This window comes from Lissotriton helveticus, chromosome 10, assembly GCF_964261635.1.
Source record: "Lissotriton helveticus chromosome 10, aLisHel1.1, whole genome shotgun sequence".
Lineage (NCBI taxonomy): Eukaryota > Metazoa > Chordata > Amphibia > Caudata > Salamandridae > Lissotriton > Lissotriton helveticus.
Window position 1 is genome coordinate 959317870 of NC_136071.1, and position 17794 is coordinate 959335663.

The window sequence follows — 17794 nt, forward strand, 5'->3', positions numbered from 1 at the left end:
AATATTCCAATCTGTAATAAGGATCCAGACAATCCAAGATTAGTTCAATCAAAGTCCACTGCAATTGTCTTCAAAAAACTTTTTTTCTTTTATTGATATTCAGATTTCATAAAAAGGATTTATCCAGCATATACAGCGCCAACACGTGTTTCGTCCTACACAAGGACTTCATCAAGGCACGAATATCGTGGAAAGATATCTTGTTCATTAGCCGAATTAGCCGAAAATAAGTCGAAATCTATACAAAGCAAAACACTAATATATGTAGAAAAATGAAGATCAGCGTACAAAACATCCGGGTTCTAATGCAGTAAATTAATGGTGTCACAAGCTGTTCAAATATGGTGATATGATCTAACCATAATATTTATGATGAGTGTAGATCAATAAATATATCACGCCGGTTCACAGCGTGAAGGCACCCGACAGAACAGAATAAGTTCGGTGTCGTGACCAACCAATAAACGAGAAACGGACTTAACGGTATATGTCCAAAGTGTGAGCTCATCGGTTATATCAATATCAGCATTCAACCGCTATTCAATGTAAGGTGGTTTACACAACCTTAATAAGTTGCCATCCAGGAAATATTTTGTAACTCTGGTTCAAGAATGATGATCCTAAGTAGTGGATTATTCTATATGAAGTTATCAACGACCAGCCACCATTAACTGGAAAAGCATTTTTGCAACCCTGATAAGTTGCTATCGGTGTACCGGCAGGACCGTTGTAAACAAACTCAGGAACCCGAAATGTCATTTTGGGTTCCTGAGTTTCGGGTTCATGTGATTTTGTGGCATTCACATTTTGTGTATGTATATCACACCTTGAGGTAGTAGGTGTCTTGAGTTTCTGTAGCACCCGTTATATGACTTATTTAATCAATAATTGTATTTTACATATCGAGTACTACATGTAGATATCAACAGTATTACAAAGAATAGTGCGGACGTTTCCTTTGGGATCACTACTACCTAAATTTTGTTTGCAAAACAATAAGAACTAATGTTGAGATATTGAATTTCAATGTTTTTTTAGGTAAAAATTGCGCCTAGAAGAAAAAGCGCTATTCAGGACATCTGGTCACGCTGGATCGGAACAAAGGCAACAGTTTAGGCCGATCATGATGGAGCATGGGTCGGATACAGGGACTCAGTGATGCCCGCTGAATAAAAGTATTTTAATCCTGGTTGCGTCGACAACAACGATGCGTGGTACAGTCGAGGCAATGCATGGGTGCAGATCCACGCAGCACTGACAATTAACTGGTCCTTATCCAAGCAGCAGTGGCGATGTGATGGCTGCAATGAGTGTTGATCTACGATGTAGAGGATAAGCGTTGTTTTTGAGCCTGGCATCGAAGGAGGTGCGAGAGCCTTGCACTCTGAAGGGCATTGAGCAGTGGTGGATCCTAAGGCGATGCGTCTAGTCCCATTCACACAGATGCAGCAATGTGCTGGTGCCAATACATGCAGCAGAGGCAATGTGCCGGTTCAGATTCACACAGCATAGTCAATGCTTTAGTTGTGATCTGTGCATCAGAAGTGACACATCTGTTTGACAGCGGATGCATCGATTCCACTGGAATAGCACCTAAGGCCCATTTCACAGGGTCCAGTACTGGGATGGCACCACTTCTCAGGGCAGACTCATAGATGGAAGTGCCCAGGTGCAGAATCAGGGTAGTTTGAAGTACTTTATGTATCTTAGACTTCAGATCAAGAGTCCAGCAAGCTAGCCCTTGGAGCCACTCTTGATTGAAGTGATGCAGTTCCAGTCCCTCTCATCCAGGCAGGAGAATAGCAGGCAACAGGACATCACAGCAAGGCATGAGTCCAGCAAAGCAGCAGTCCTCTGGAGTGGCAGTCCTTCAACATCACAGCAGTCATTCTTCTTGGCAGTCCTCACAGGTCCAGAAGTGCACTGAAGTGGTGGTGTCAGAAGTCCAGTACTTATACTCAGTTGGGCCTTTCAAGTGGGTTCGACTTCAAAGTCAAGTGCACAAAGGTCCTCTCTTCCTGCCCATCTTGCCATTGCTCCAGACTCACTACATGGGGGTATGTAGCCCTTTGTGTGGGGACAGGACACAGCCTATTCATGTGTAAGTGAGTCTGAGTCTAGCTCCTCCCTGCCACCCTGCCAGGATGGCCCTTCAAGTCAAACTTAAACTCCGATTGTGTGTGGCTGTCTAGAGGGAATACACAAACCCCAACTGTCACCCACCCAGACATGTGATCAGAGACAGGCAACAAACACCAAATGGTTAAAGTAAGAAACTGGTAGCTATCTGAAAGTGGCACTTTCAGAATTGCAATTTGAAATCCGACTCCACAATTAGTTTGGATTTTAATTTTGATTCCAGAGACACAAAACTTGGAAAGTCTACATTTTCACAATTAAAAATTTCTCCTGGACAACGGAATAAGGTAATCCCAATCGTATGCTACGGGAGAGATAGCCCTTGCCGTAGTGAACAATGAATTTGAGAGTATTTCACTACCAGAACATGTAAAACTTAAAAGTACATGTCCTGCCCTGCCCTCTGGACTCTCCAGGGCCTAACTTAGTAGGGGTGAGTTATACGTTAAAAAGGGAAGGTTGGGGCCTGGCAAGAGGTTTATCCTGTCAGGTCAAAATGGCAGTGTAAATTGCACACACAGGCTCTGCAATGGCAGTCCTGAGCCATTGTTAGAGGGCTACTTAAGTGGGTTGCAGAATAAGTGGGCCTTGAGGGGCCGCTTGTGACTACCTTAGCTATTTTGCACACTGCTGCTGCCACTCTTTTTAGAACTTCCTTTTTACCGTTCCTCTGTTGATTTTAAGTTTTATATTTCGCATTGTATGAATTTGACTGTTGGGGGCTGGTGTGGTCGCAAGCAGTTGCCTTTGGGATTTAGTCTACTGCTGCTGCTACTCTTTTAAAAATATTTTATCTTTATCGTTTCTCTGCTGTTTTTAAGTTTGAAATACTGCACTTTATGAAATTGACTGGCTGTCGGAGAGGCTTCCCCATAAAAACTGTTTGCTGCGCAGACACGCAGTGGATGCGTGCAGCCTAAGGCAAGCCCGTCTGCGCCCGTCAGCATCCCAGGACACACCCAGCACCAGCCACGCTGCCTGATTTGTGTCTCACCATGCGAAGTGGGAGTTGTATAGCAGGGAGGACCTCCACCCACTCCGCCCAATCCCCTGCTCTCACACAAGCAGATGGGACGTACTGCACTGTAAGGACTTGGTTTGTTCTACCTGTGGCTTTAGACTAATTCCCGGTTCAGCCAGACTTGCTTTATCCAGGGTTGCTGCTAAAAGGGGTAGGCATGGGCCTGCTAAGCATGCTGCCCTTATTAATGCCCGCTCATTCAAGAAGGCACTATCAGGATGTCTTTGATTTTTTGGTGGACAAGAGAGTTGAAAGGCAAGCATTTCAGCTGATTGCGTCGTATCTCCACCTCTCCTCCACTCCGGATAGTCTGGATCGAAACTCTCTCCCGCTTCCGAACCACGACGAGCATCCTCCTTCCACCGCAAGTCATTAAAGAGCTGGTCTCCTCTGTTACGACCACACCCATTGGAGCATATGATCTCGTCACATGACCTAAGGCAGGTTCCAGGAAGTATGGGGAATTAAAGGGCTCAACACTACCTCCTGTCGTGGGTGACTGCAAATAGAACACAGGGGAAATGTAAGGAGGTAAGGGGTCACTATCTCCTTCTTCCGAGTCCAGGGGCGGCCCATCGTGACACATCCCCCCCTAGCCAGTTCACTTTCGGGGAACTTGGTCACCCTAGAGAGGAAGTCAGCATTCCCGTTGGAGGCACCACTACGGTGCCGGACCTCAAAAGAAAATGACTGGAGGGAGAGGAACCACCTTAGAATGCGGGAGTTATTCCCCTTATTGCGGCTTAACCAGAGGAGAGGGGCATGGTCCGTATACTGTATGAAGGGAGTGCCCTCGAGATAATAACGTAGTTTGTCTACTGCCCATTTGACAGAAAGGCACTCCTTCTCGATGATGGGGTAGTTCTTTTCACAAGGGAATAGCTGTCTACTAATGAAGAGGACCGGGAGTTCTAAACCATCATTTGAGATTTGAGATAAAACGACACCCAGACCTGAGTTGGAAGCATCAGTTTGGAGATTTAATGGTTTTGTGAAATCTGGGGACATAAAAATAGGGCTGGAAGTGATTGCCTGCTTCGGTTCCTGAAAAGCGTGACGGGCCAAAGGGGAAGGGTTGTGTAGCTCTTTGGCACCGATGAGCTTCTTAAGGAGTTCTGTCAGAGGGGAGGCTATTTCTGCATAACGGGGAATGAATCTCCGATAGTACCCCAAGAAACCTAAAAATGCCCTAATCTCCCTTTTGTAGTGGGGAAAGGGTATGGGTGATAGCCTTGACTTTCTCCTCCTGTGGCTCAATGACCCCATTACCTAGGAGGTTCCCCAGATAGCGGACCTTTTAGTAGTCGACCCGGGACTTCTTGGAGTTAACATGAAGTGCGGTATCTGCAAGGGCCTGGTGGACATTTCGACAAAGCTCCGGATTTTTATCCCAATTTGGACTAGGTATGATTATATCATCCAAAAAGGATGCTGAGTATCCACGGTGATCTCCTAAAACCACATCCATGAGTCTTTGGAAGGTGGCGGGAGCACCGTGGAGGCCAAAAGGGAGGGCAGTAAACTTGTATAATCCTGAAGGGGTAGAAAAGGCTGTCTTGGCTTGGTATTTTAGAGATAGGGGTACCTGCCAGTAACCCTTGGTGAGGTCCAATGTGGTGATATACTGGGCCTTACCTAACTGCTCTATCAACTCATCAACCCTCAGTAGAGGATATGAATCAAACTGATTGATAGCATTTACCACCCTAAAATCAATACAAAATCTCACAGAGCCGTCAGGTTTGGGTACCAACACTGTGGGTGATAACCAGTTACTATGAGAGGGAAGAATGACACCCAAGGCAAGCATGTTGGTGATTTCCTCTTCAACCGCCTTTCTCTGAGCCGTCGGAATACAGTATAGACATTGTCAGATCATCTTCCCGGGCTCTGAGGGGATGGAATGTTCCGCTAAGTGTGGAAGACCTGGAGTGTTGGTGAATATATGTGTAAAGGAAGACAGTATCGGTAATAATGCCATTCGCTGAGGGTCGGAAAGGACCTCGCTGTTGTTAAATCAGGGAGAGTGGTGACTGACTCTTTGGGTTCACGGGAACCTAGAAGGATAGTCGATGGAGGTGGACCTAATCATTTAAAAAAAAAATTATATGGAAGATCTGGTTTCTCGTTTTGCTTAGTCGTAAACGATAAGTGGTCAGTCCTATCTTCTTTATAACTTCGTAGGGACCTTTCCACTCTGAATGGGTTTTTTGGAGGGATGAAGGTAAAAGCACCAATACCCAGTTGTGAACTTGTAGGTGTCGCCACCTCTTCCCTTTGTCATAAAAGGTCTGCTGATGTGTTTGAGCCTTCTCTAAATTGGCATGGGCGAATTTGCGTAGTTTGTAGAGACGCGAATGTAGGCCATGGGTGTAGTCCATGATGGATCAAATTTCTTTGGGTCTTCCCACTCCCATGCCTTTTTGGTCATTTCAAGACGGGTGCAGGGTTGCCTCCCATACAGTAGCTCAAAGGGAGAGCATCCTAGGCTGCTCTGGGTCTGACAACGAATGATGAACAGGGCCAAGGGGAGAAATGCGTCCCAATCCGCCTCCTCTGCTGTCATCATCTTCTTTAGGATTAGTTTGATGGTACCATTATACCTTCCACACAAACCATCTGTGTGATATCGAGGGACTTACACACCTGCCGCATCAGACTAGAAATGAATAGGGTGCCTTGATCCTTGAGGTTCTTTGGGGAAACCTCACTCGGGAGAATAGTTCTACCAGTTTCTCGCAAATAGTGGTGGTGTTGCGTATGGCAAAGGCTTTGGGGTATCTGGTGGTGTAATCAATGATAACCAGGGCATGGACATTCCCTTTTTTGACCTGGGTAATGGTCCTATGAGATGAGGTCCATCCCTACTCGTTCAAATGGCTTCCCAATAATGGGGAGTGGCTACAAGGGAACGGCAGGAGGGCGATATGGATTCTTCTTTTGGCATATCTCACACCCCTTGCAATACCTCATGATGTTAGCGTGTATGCCAGGGCAATAGAAACGCTTCAATATGGTTTGGCTTGTTTTCTGGGCCCCGTGTGCCCATCTAAGAGATGACTATGGATGAAGAACAGCACTTGGTTTCAAACGTTTGGGGAACAAGTAGCTATTTTGAGTCGGAGGGACCTCCTGTTCTATACAGTAAGTCTTGCTCTACTATGAAGGTGGGATATGAATCAGGGGTTGGGGCGGGAGAGAATGCTTGTTGCCACGCTATCATAAGAGTAGGATCATTCTTCTGAGCATATCAGAAACAGCGATCTCCTTGCCAGAGAGCCTGAGTAAGAAGGACAGGGCTTTTTTTGAGCGAAGTCTTAATTTTCTGGGTGAGAAGAGACATGAAGTCGGGATTATCTGTCCCTAGTATCAGTTTTTCTGGCAGTGCAGGAAGGACCCCCACAGTGACCTGTACTTCCTTATCCTCGGGTAACCTGACTTTGAATTTAGCAAGGGGTACTCCTTTATGTCCCCATGGACACAGCAAATGGGTACTTGTTGTCTTGGGAGTATGCTTTGGGACTAATCAATGCTGAGTGGATGACCGACTGTCTACAGCCGGAGTCGAGTTGAGCTCTGACGTGGATTCCATTAGTAACTAGACTTACATAGAAACATGTCCCAAAGTTCTTCTGTATGCAAGACATGTTTGGGTAAGTAACTGACATCCATCAGCCCCTGTGCATTTTTCTTCTGGGGGCAGAGATGGGCTATGTGTCCCCAGGCCCCGCATTCGAAACATTGAGGTCCTTTGGTGGTCACTACTTCAGATTTAATAAAGCGGGGTTTCGGTGTTTCAATAGGGGTCTTTGGGTATTTTTTTCCGCTTTGGCTGGGTGGGGGCGTAGGGCTTTTTCACTTTCGCTTGGGTTAGGTTTTGGTTGAGCCCGGATATATATGGTTGCCATTTCAGCTGCTTGCTCTACAGATAGGTGGTTGTGCTGTCGGAGCCATCTTTGAGTATGAAAAGGAAGAGCCTCCATAAATTGTTCAAGATATATGAGGGACATTATCTCCTCTTTGGTTCTTTCTTGGGGTTGTAACCATTTATTCGCGGCCATCTTCAATTTAAAAAACAGGGTCTTGGGACTTTGCCCTGGGCATCCCTTTTTGTTTGCGTCCATTCCCAGGTGTTCTAATATGATCTCCTTTACCTCTTTGTATGGAGTGTTGCCCTGGGGATTGGTGACTTGACAAGCCACCTGTGCCCCGCCGCTTAGCAGGGATGCCAGAAAGAAAGGCCATTTAGCAGCACGCTCAAAATTCAAAAGGAACACATCCGGGTCATCCCTGGGTACCTATTTCTGAAGGACCACAGAGGGGGAACCACCCTGGGACCCAAATCGGGTGATGGGGAGCGGCTCCTGTCTCTCCGACATCTTTTGGAGATTCTCCAGTTGTTGGGTGATGGAAGTAGTGAACATTTCCCTATCGGCTTGGGCCGCAGTCATCTACCTCTCTATAGCCCATTCAAGTTTCTCTTGTTCCTGTATCTGTTGTTGTATCAGGTTCTCCATTTTACTGGTTCAATGGATCTGTGCCTGCATTCTCCACCATGTGTTATGGGCACAGAGGGACAAAGAGGGTTTTCTGATTAAAGTAAAGTGTTTTATTAGTGGTATAGGTACTACAAACACAATACAAGGGTGTCAACAGCTTCCGTCTTCTCTCCAGAGGAAGTGGTGTGGATGTCTTCGTCCTTTCATATGGATGATGGACCTCAGTAATTAGCCCGACATAGAAATAAAACAAAAAAAAGAAAAAAATGGATTTAGGGAACCAATACGTTTGTCGTAGTGGATAAAAGGGGAGAAAAAGGGAGTGAGGGGAAATCACCAGTAAACCACCACCAAGAGTTTTCCTAGTCTAAAATCAAGTTAACTGTTTTAGCCAGTTATACAGAGATCGGTCACCCTTCCCCCTCCCTGCTTACGGAAGCTCTTCCAGCCAGCCTCTACTTCCCGAACCACTCTCGAATATGGCCACGTACCTCGGGTAGCCACGCTCCTCCAGGAGCGTGGCTGGTCAGCGGCTGATGTCGGTTAGGGTCCGATTCCCTGCTCTGCTCTCCTGGGTCCCGGCGTTCGGTTACTTCGGACGGCATTTGCTCCTGTTTCCCCACCACTGATGCAGCTGGTTGGGTCGTATCTCCACCTCTCCTCCACTCCGGATAGTCAGAATCAAAACTCTCACCTGCTTCCGAGCAACGACGAGCATCCTCCTTCCACCACGGGTTCATTAAAAGGCTGGCCTCCTCTGTTACGACGACACCCATTGGAACATATGATCCCATCACATGACCCGAGGCAGGTTCCAGAAAGTACAGGGAATTAAGGGGCTCAACACCATCTCATGTCGCGGTGACTGCAAATAGAACACAGTGGAAATGTAAGGAGGTAAGGGGTCGCTATCTTCCTCTTCTGTGTCCAGGGGCGACCCATCGTTACACCCTGGTTCACTCCTTCTCTGAGGATGCTGAAGCAGGAGTGCAAGAAGCTGGCAACAGCCAGACGTAAGGAGTATGGCCCTGGGGATAAACTTATGATGAGGAATAAACAAAAAAATTACTATACAGCTATAGTGCAGGCCAAAAGCCTTTACTATGGGTCCAGAACTGATGCCGCGAAGAATAAGTCAAAGGAAATTTTTGCCATAGTTCAGAGTTTCATTGCTTACAAAGCGCAATCAAGTATGATCCCATCTTCTGCCTCTTGGTGTCTTTTACTTCTTGCAAAAAGGACTTAGGTACCACCTTGTGTGGAAGGGCCCCGCTGGCCCCTCCTCCCCACTCGTTGGTGGCATTTGTCCTCATTAACCTTCCCAGATCACTCAAAATGTTAAAGGGTTTGAAATCAGGATCCCCTTTGGACCCCTATGCTGCCAGCCTTTTGGCTGCTGTGGCGGACATTGTTAATCCTGAAGTCAATAGACTTATTACCATGTCCTTTCTTGAAGCTTTCGTCCCGGCAACCTGGAAGCAGGCCATGATTCTCCCCCCATTAAAAAAGCCTCACATAACCCCCTGTGTGCGGCAAACTACCGGCCAATTTCCCTTTTGCCTAGTATGGCTAAGGTATGTGAGAAAGTAGTCACTAGACAGCTGACCAATTTTGTTGAAAGGTCAGGCCTCCTCCATCCTGCACAGTCGGGTGTCAGGGCTTCTTTTAGTACTGAATCAGCTCTGATGGAAATCTCCTAAGCCATCCAAGACTGTTTGGATGCTGGCGGGAAGGCTGCCTTGGTTTTGTTGGACCTCTTGGGGCATTCGATACAGTTCCCTATTGTTAGAATTGGGGGTCTCTAGTTGGCACAGGTAGGTACTTGTGAGAAATAGAGACCCTCTCCTCTAGTCAGGATAAGGCGATTATACTCCTAAAATAACCCCTGCTCACCCCCTTGGTAGCTTGGCACGAGCAGCAAGACTTTATCTCAGAGGCGTTGTAAGTTAAGCATTTGTGATCACATACTGTAACCCAGTGACATCACTGCAAATGGACACCACACAAGGTTTTATATAAAAAATAAGGATATTTTATATAGAGTTACCACAAGACCAATAAACAACAAAACAAATCCACAGTACTATTAGATTTCAAGAGTTCTGGTTAAAAAGGCTTAAATCAAGGTTCTATTTGAGTCGGTATCCCTGACGGGCTACAGCGCTGTTGAAATAAAAGAGTCTAGCAAATCAAGCGGACCACATCGGTACGGGCCCACTCAAATGTCGACAGACTCAGTCACGGTACCTTTTGCTTGAGGCAGCAGGCACGGATGTGCGGACCGGTTCCGGTGTTCGTCGCCGTGCAGAAAGTAAGCATTGCAGGACGCGTAGTCCCTCGATGTGGTGCAGGCAGCGGCACGTTGACAGAGTTGGTGGATCCAAGGTGTGCGTTGCAGGGCGAGACGGTGCTTCGAAGCGGTGCTTGCAGCTTGCGGTGCGGCAACAGAGCCGGAGTTCGGGAGCTGGTGTTGATCAGTCCGGACAGCGGTGTGAGTTGGGCAGTGCGCTGCAAACCGTGCGAGGCGGAGCTCAACTCCGGTGCATTCACAGGACTCGGAGTCAGCAGCGGTGACTGCGTCTGTCAGACCAGTACTAGTCGGTGTAGCGAGGCGTTACACGCCGCGGTGTCCACCAGTCGCGGTGCAGGCAACAGCTCGGTGACGGCGTCAGGACGGAGTCGGTGAGCTCAGAGCTTGCTTTGTTCGAGGCGGGCGTTGCTTGATGCGGTGCCTACAGGACACCGGGCCGGTCCTGAGAGTCAGTCACAGCTCCCTGCCTCTGTAGCTACTGAAACAGCGTTTCCAGCAGCAATTCACAAAGGCTGGTGAAGTCTACTGGGCCTGAGACTTCAGTCAGGGGCAAGCTCTCTTCCAAGCCCTTGGAGATCTTTTTACAAGTTGAAAGTAAAGTACACAAAGTTCTTTCTCCTCTCTTTGGCAGTCAGGCAACCACTGCAGGCCAATCCCCCAAGCAGCACTTCAGCTTGGGAATAGTCTCTCCTCAGTTTCTTCAGGTTCCTTCTCCTCAGCAGAGGTTTCGTCTTGTAAGTCCAAAAGTGATTTAATTTCATGGGATCAGGGTCCCAATATTTATACCCCAAAATCCTTTGTTCTCTGAGGAGAGAGGGGCTGTGCCCAGTCAAAACCAGTTCTGAAGCACTCTGTTTACCAGACTTTTCCTTTCCTTTCACAATGCAGGGCAGTAACATCAGACTCCTGGCAGGAGGTGGAGACAGCATTGTGGAAGAAAAGTACAGCCCTGGAGCACTTTGTTGACAGTCTTCCTTCTCTTCCTTCTCTTCTTTCAGTGTGCAGGGCAGAGACATCAAACGCACCACAGGGGGTGGAGCCAGCATAGTCCTATTCAGGTCCTCCCTCCTATCTAGATGCAGATCTCCCTATTCAACACCGGGCTGCACCAGCCTGTCTCTTGGAATCCCCCAGCCCTGTCACTCACAAAACCAGACAAAGGAATACACAACCTCAGCAGAGACAGGATCAAATGGTTAGGCAAGCAAATACCTACTTTCTAAAAGTGGTATTTGCAAACACAGAATATTAAACCCTTCCATGCCCGACGGCAATGCTACCTCGCTGGTGCTGCCGTCGGCCAATGGCCGATGCGGCCCCGCCCGTTTTGCGGAAGTGCCGCTTCCGCAAAATCGGCGGCGCAGCCAAGGTGTTAAAATGAACTTCACTAAAAGATGTATTTTATTATTCTGAGTCTAGGCATACTAAACTCGAATTTCTACCATGTTCTCTGCTAGGATTATAAACATGTAATAATCTAGCAGCCCATTCTGGCCAATGGAGAACAGGTAGCCCTGCAATAGTGAAAAAAGAAAAATGGCTGTAATTCACTATTAGAACATGCGACACACATCAGGGCTTGTCCTACCTTGTACTTACAATGCACCCTGCCCGTGGGCCTACCATAGGGGTGACTAATATGAAGTCAAGGGAAGGTTTAGGAACTGGCAAGTGGGTGCACTTGCCAAGTGTGCATGACAGTACTAGACTGCACGCAGGCTCTACAATGGCAGACCTTAGACACGTTTTACAAGGATGCTTCTGTGGGTGGCACAACCAGTGCTGCAAGCCCACTAGCAGCATTTGGATTTACACGCCCTGGGCACACTCAGTGCACTGTACTAGGGTCTGACAAGTAAACCAAATATCCAATCCTGGAACTTCTAATCAATACATCAATTTACAGTAGGGAGCACTCGCACTGTGGCACTGGACAGCAGTGGCACAGTGCCCAAAGCATCTAACACCAGCAAAAACACATGAGGCAACAGCAAAAATGGAGGTGAGACCCACGCAAATGGTGCCATATCTAACACCCATGCATTGCTGCTTACCCGACTGGCTGAGATTGGCGTATCAGGAGAGGCCTGGGGTTGGCTCAAATCCTTCCTGGAGGATCGGACGCAGCAGGTGTGGCTCCCACCGTCTTCCTCTTCACCGAAGAATGTGACCACTGGGGTCCCACAGGGTTCTTCCATGAGTCCTCTTCTTTTTAATATTGATGTTACCCCTCTGGTTCAGCTGGCTGAGGACTTAGGTGCGAAGATAATCGCATACGCTGACGATACACAGCTCCTGTTCACATGGGGAAAAAACGAGTGCTCTACTTCTGCCGCCAAACTTTGCTTGATGGCTGTTTTTCGATGGTTGGCCGCCGCAGAACTTAAATGTAATGAGGAGAAATCGGAAATCCTCCTTTTTGGAAAGTTTCCCACTTGGTTTAGGGAAACACACTGGCCGTCCGATTGGGAGCTTCCTGTCTCATCAGGGAATCCCGTCAAGAATTTAGGGGTTTGGTTCGAGGAGAATCTCACATTCTCGACCCAGAATCTAAAAGCTCTCAAGGACCTGCTTTGGATTTTAAAAAATTCTTAAGAAATTCCTCCCCCTTCTCCCTCAGGCGGCCAAGGAGACAGTCACCCGAGCCCTTAATCTTTCGAGGCTAGATTACACCAACACTTTATACATTGCCGCCCCAAGCTACTTACTAAATAAACTGCAAGTGGGGCAGAACGCAGTCACCAGGCTTCTCCTGAACATTCCAGTCAGATGTTCAGACAACATCTTCGCGCCCTACACTGGCTGCCCGTAGCAGAGAGGGTTAAATTCAAGTCATTAGCCATTGCCCACCCTGTACTGTATGCCAAAGGGCCAGGTTTCCTAAAGAAATGCTTTCTCTTGTACACCCCCGCAAGACACCTGCGTTCCTTTATACAACTCCTGGCCCAAGTCCCGCGCTTTTGCTTGCAAAGAACGGGTGGCATCTCTCTGGCTGAGAAAGCCATTTTACCCCAGAATACGCTGCCTCTCGCTCCCCGACGCACTCTGGACCCTATTCTTTTCAAAAAGAAGCTGAAATCTTTACTATTTCCCCAAATCTAGCTCCTTGCTATGTCTCTCAAGGTTTGCGCCGGGACACTCTTGCAGTATAAATGAAAATAACATAACATAAGTGCTGCGGCCCACTAGTATAATTTAATTTACCAGCACTAGGCACGTGTAGTGCACTTTACTTGGAACTTATAAGTAAATTAAATATACCAATTGGGGATAAACAATTATTTCCATGTTTTAGGGTTAGAGTACATGCACTGTAGCACTGGTTAGCTGTGGTAAAGTTCTCAAAGTCCTAAGGCCAGCAAAAAGGAATTCAGAAAAATAAAGGAGGAAGATAAAAAACTGGGTCGAAGGGCACCCTAAGGCAGTCAGGTCTAACGAATATAATGACATTAATGATAACAATCATAAACAAATAACAATAAAACATAAATAATAATAAAATCACAACCATTAGACGGCTAACACAATCAATAAATACTTTCACATTAGTATTGAAATTCCTCTTTTGACATTTGTAAATGCTGTTGATAACATGTTACTATAGTTTTCTTCTGATATTAATGTTGTTTTCCTTTTTCTTACGGCAGGTGTTTGTATGTGGTGATGATAGCACATCCAAGCAAATGGTAATGGACATTTCCCGCTCTCTTGGGCTATCACCACTTGATCAAGGATCTTTGCTGGCTGCCAGAGAGGTAGAAAACTACCCACTTCAGCTATTTCCGATGTGGAGGCTGCCGATTTACATTGCGCTGGGATTGACGGTCTCCCTGTTCATCTACTGCGTAGTCACTATTGTGATATTCACCCATGTTAACGATGGGCAAGATGTCTCATTTCGAATAGCAATTTCAATTCCTAACAAGGTCTTTCCCATAGTCTCTCTCATGCTACTTGCCTTAGTTTACCTTCCAGGTATATTTGCTGCAATTTTTCAGTTGTACAGAGGAACAAAATACAGCCAGTTCCCTGAATGGCTGGATCGATGGATGCTATGCAGAAAGCAGCTTGGACTGGTAGCCTTGGCCTATGCGTTTCTGCATGCAATCTATACCCTGGTAATACCAATCCGCTATTATGTACGCTGGAGGTCAAACAACTTTATTATTTCACAGGTAATGTTTTGATTCAAGTAACAATGCATGTTTTGTCTACTTTTTTATGATTTACAAATGATTTTAAATCTTTTTGGAACAGTTGTGCACATTTACCCTTGTGCTTCCCAGTGACATCAAAACGTGGGACGATCTCACACTAAAATTGATAGTTAATTCATTTTCCTTATTCTGGGGTAAGGAATCAAATTTCTTCTTCTGTCAGATTTCAGCAGTTTGGTGAGTAAACACAAATTCCATTGGGCTATGTCTCCGGTGACCCATTCTCATTGCCAAGTAATGTACACACTGCTGTGAACAGTAGGGAGTGACACTGGAGTAAGAGGGTTTTTATCAATCCTGCATTCTTGAATTTCAATTTGCCTCTCTTGGTCCTGTGATGGGTTCTTCAATTACAGATGAAGAGAAAATCATGGGATAAGATCATAGCTAGCTGGGGGTTGAGGGTTAATGAGTAGGCTTTCTGAGCGGGTCGATGGCAAAGAAGATGGGGAAATAGGGTATCTGTGGCTGGGGTGTAACAGTAGAACCGCCTGAGGCAGCTAGCAATGACTCATGATGGTGATGGTTGGGAGTTTTCAGTTTAGAATAAATTGTGACTGTTATTAGGTAGCATGAGGCTGAACTAAAGTAGATTCCATGGTTGTGGACAACCTCATTCTACCAACTCAGTGTTACATATCAGGATATTCGTACCTGTATTGTATGAGTGTATTCTTCAATTTATTTTGCAAACGGTTCAGGAGAAGAATCATCAATCACACATAGACAAGGTGCAGGTTCCATTTCAACTGAAATAACATTTACATTCAACCCTGGTAATCTAAGTCAAATTCATTTTGGCTAAAAAGACACATCTTCCTCATATTTGTGTGAGAGAAAGTTGAGCAAGCTGTGGGTGCACAAAATTCCAATAAAAACATTACCCTACTTGCGTGGGTGGGCACAGTGCCTGTGACAGGATTCACCCCACAACATGACCTTCAGAAGTCACTATTTGCCCGGCAAAACCAGCACTTTGTTTACAGTCTGGGTAGCTTCAGAATTTGGGCCATTGCGCAGCTGCCACTCAGGGAAATCTGCCATTTCTACCTAATGTGGCATTTCTGAAAACAAGACATCGGGGGAACTCCAGAGCAGGACTGACTCGTGTGGCTACCCGTAACGTTTCTTACACATATTGCCCTTCAAACATCAAGATTTGGTAAAAACATTTGGCATTCATTTTCCTCATATTTCAGTGAGAGGAAGTTCCAGAATGTGTGGGTGTTAGATTTAGGGGTCTCTAGTTGGCACAGGTAGGTACTTGTGACAAATAGGGACCCTTTCCTCTAGTCAGGGTAAGGGGGTACACTCCTAAAATAACCCCTGCTCACCCCCTTGGTAGCTTGGCACGAGCAGACAGGCTTATCTCAGATGCAGTGTGTAAAGCATTTGTGAAAACATACAGTAATCAAGTGACAACACTACAGATGGACACCACACAGGTTTTATATCAAAAATAAGTATTCTTTACATAGACTTATCACAAGACCACAAACAACAAAAATCCACAATACCATACTTAAGATGGTAGTTTTAGCTTAGTTCTCTTTAGTTCTTAAAATGCAAAACTTTGAGTCAATGTACCTTAAGATGCGACACGGAGGGCAACAAAAGTGTTGCAGCGATGGAAATGCGGCAAAGATTCGGTGCAAAGAAATAAAGATGGCGCTTTCTCCTTGATGCGACACGCTTCCTGGTGAGGCAGTGGCGTCTGCAGCGACATCGATCCTCTCCCCCGGCGATGGGAGATGCTTGACACAATGCGAGCCGCAACAGGCCCTGCAACACGCATCCCAGTGATGCGGTGGCGACGTCGATCCTCTCTCCTGGCGATGCGAGTTGCTTCCACAATGATGCAAGCCGCGACAGGCCCTGTGACACTCTTCCCGGTGATGCGGCGGCACCCGAGCGACATCGATCCTTTTCTCCGGCGTTGAGCCGCGACAGGCCCTGCGACACGCTTCTTGGCGATGCAGCAGCATCAGATGGGACGTCGATCCCCTACTCCTGCGACACGCTTCCCGGTGATGCGGCGGCCTCTGCGGCGACGTTGATCCTCTCCTCCGGCGATGCGAGGCACTTTGTGCTACGAAGCGGCAGTTCTGCAACAAGCTTCTCGATCGAGTCGCGCTTCCAGCTCCTTGCGAAACGCAGTCCCCAAATAGTCCAACACAACTGTAGGCACTTCAGGAGATCTCTAGAGGAGCTGGTGGGTGAAGTCTGTTGTCCCTGAGACTTAAGCAGGAGGCAAGCTCTGTTCCAAGCTCTTTGAGATCCTTACACAAGTTAATGAAAGTACACACAAAGTTCCTCTCTCCTTTCTTTGGCAGTCAGGGATCGTTTCTCCTCAGTTTCTTCGGGTTCATCTCCTCAGCAAAGGTTACTTCTTGTAGTCCAAAAGTGATCTAATTTCTTGGGATCAGGGTTCATATATTTATACCCCAAAATCCTTTGTCCTCTGAGGGCAGAGGGGCCTTTGCCTAGTCCAAACCAGTTCTGGAGCACTCTGTTTGCACGACTCCTTCTTTCCATTCAAAGTGCAGAGCAGAAACATCAGATGCACACAGAGGGTGGAGCCAGGACTGTGGGGGGCAGGCACAGTCATATTCAGATCCCAGGTGCAACTCCTCCCTCCCATCTAGATGCAGATCTCTCTATTCACCACTGGGCTGACTCATTCTATCTTCTGGAATTCCCAAGCCCTGTCACTCAAACTCCAGACAAGGAATACACAACCTAGCAGAAGCAGGCCTGGATAGTTAGACAAGAAAATACCTAATTTCTAAAAGTGGTATTTTCAAACGCAGAATGTTAAAACCAACTTCACTAAATATGTATTTTATCATTCTGAGTTCAGGAATACTAAACGCAAATTTCTTCCTTGTTCTCTGAGTCAGTTAGGATTATAAGATGTAATAATTTAACTGCCCTTTCTGGCCTATGGAGAACAGGAAGCCTTGCAGTAGTGAAAAATGAAAATGGCTATAATTCACTATTAGGACATGCCACACACACCGGGCATGTCAGAACTCATACTTACAATGTACCCTGCCCTTGGCCCTACCATAGGGGTGTCTGATATGAAGAAAAGGGAAGGTTGAGGGACTGGCAAGTGGGTGCACGTGCTCAGTCAGCATAGCAGTACCAGCTGCACACAGGCCCTGCAATGGCAGGCCGTAGACACACTTTTACAGGCTGCTTCTGTGGGTGGCACAACCAGTGCTGCAAGCCCACCAGCAGCATTTGGATTCACAAGCCCTGGGCACACTCAGTGCACTGTACTAGGGTCTAACAAGTAAACCAAATCAGCCAATCATGGAGTCACTAATCCATACATCAATTTACAATAGGGAGAGCATATTCACTTTAGCACTGATCAGCAGTGGTGAAGTGACCAGAGTCATGAAATAGCCAGCAACAGGTCAGGGTCAGAAAAAATAGAGGAGGAAGGCAAAAAGTTCAGGAATGACCCTGCAAAAACGGCCAAGTCCAACACAACCCCCTTCCAGCCAAACGCAGGGTAGACCAATCACTACCTTGATGGTCTTCCTTGCTTTGGGTGATAGAACAGGAACCTGGCCTGCAACAGCAGGGACATATTTCA

At 46.7% G+C, this 17794-nt stretch overlaps 1 protein-coding gene across 10 annotated transcripts in view; it reads left to right on the forward strand.

The window, feature by feature from the left end:
* Positions 1-17794, forward strand: part of LOC144784678 (metalloreductase STEAP4-like) — a 445141-nt gene that overhangs the window by 242098 nt on the left and 185249 nt on the right. For 9 of the 10 annotated variants that reach the window (XM_078663621.1, XM_078663627.1, XM_078663619.1 and 6 more), the window contains one exon: positions 13618-14145. In XM_078663621.1, the coding sequence (XP_078519747.1) occupies positions 13618-14145 (528 nt within the window). The remainder of the gene's footprint in view (positions 1-13617; positions 14146-17794) is intronic. The other variant, XM_078663629.1, reaches the window with a different exon arrangement.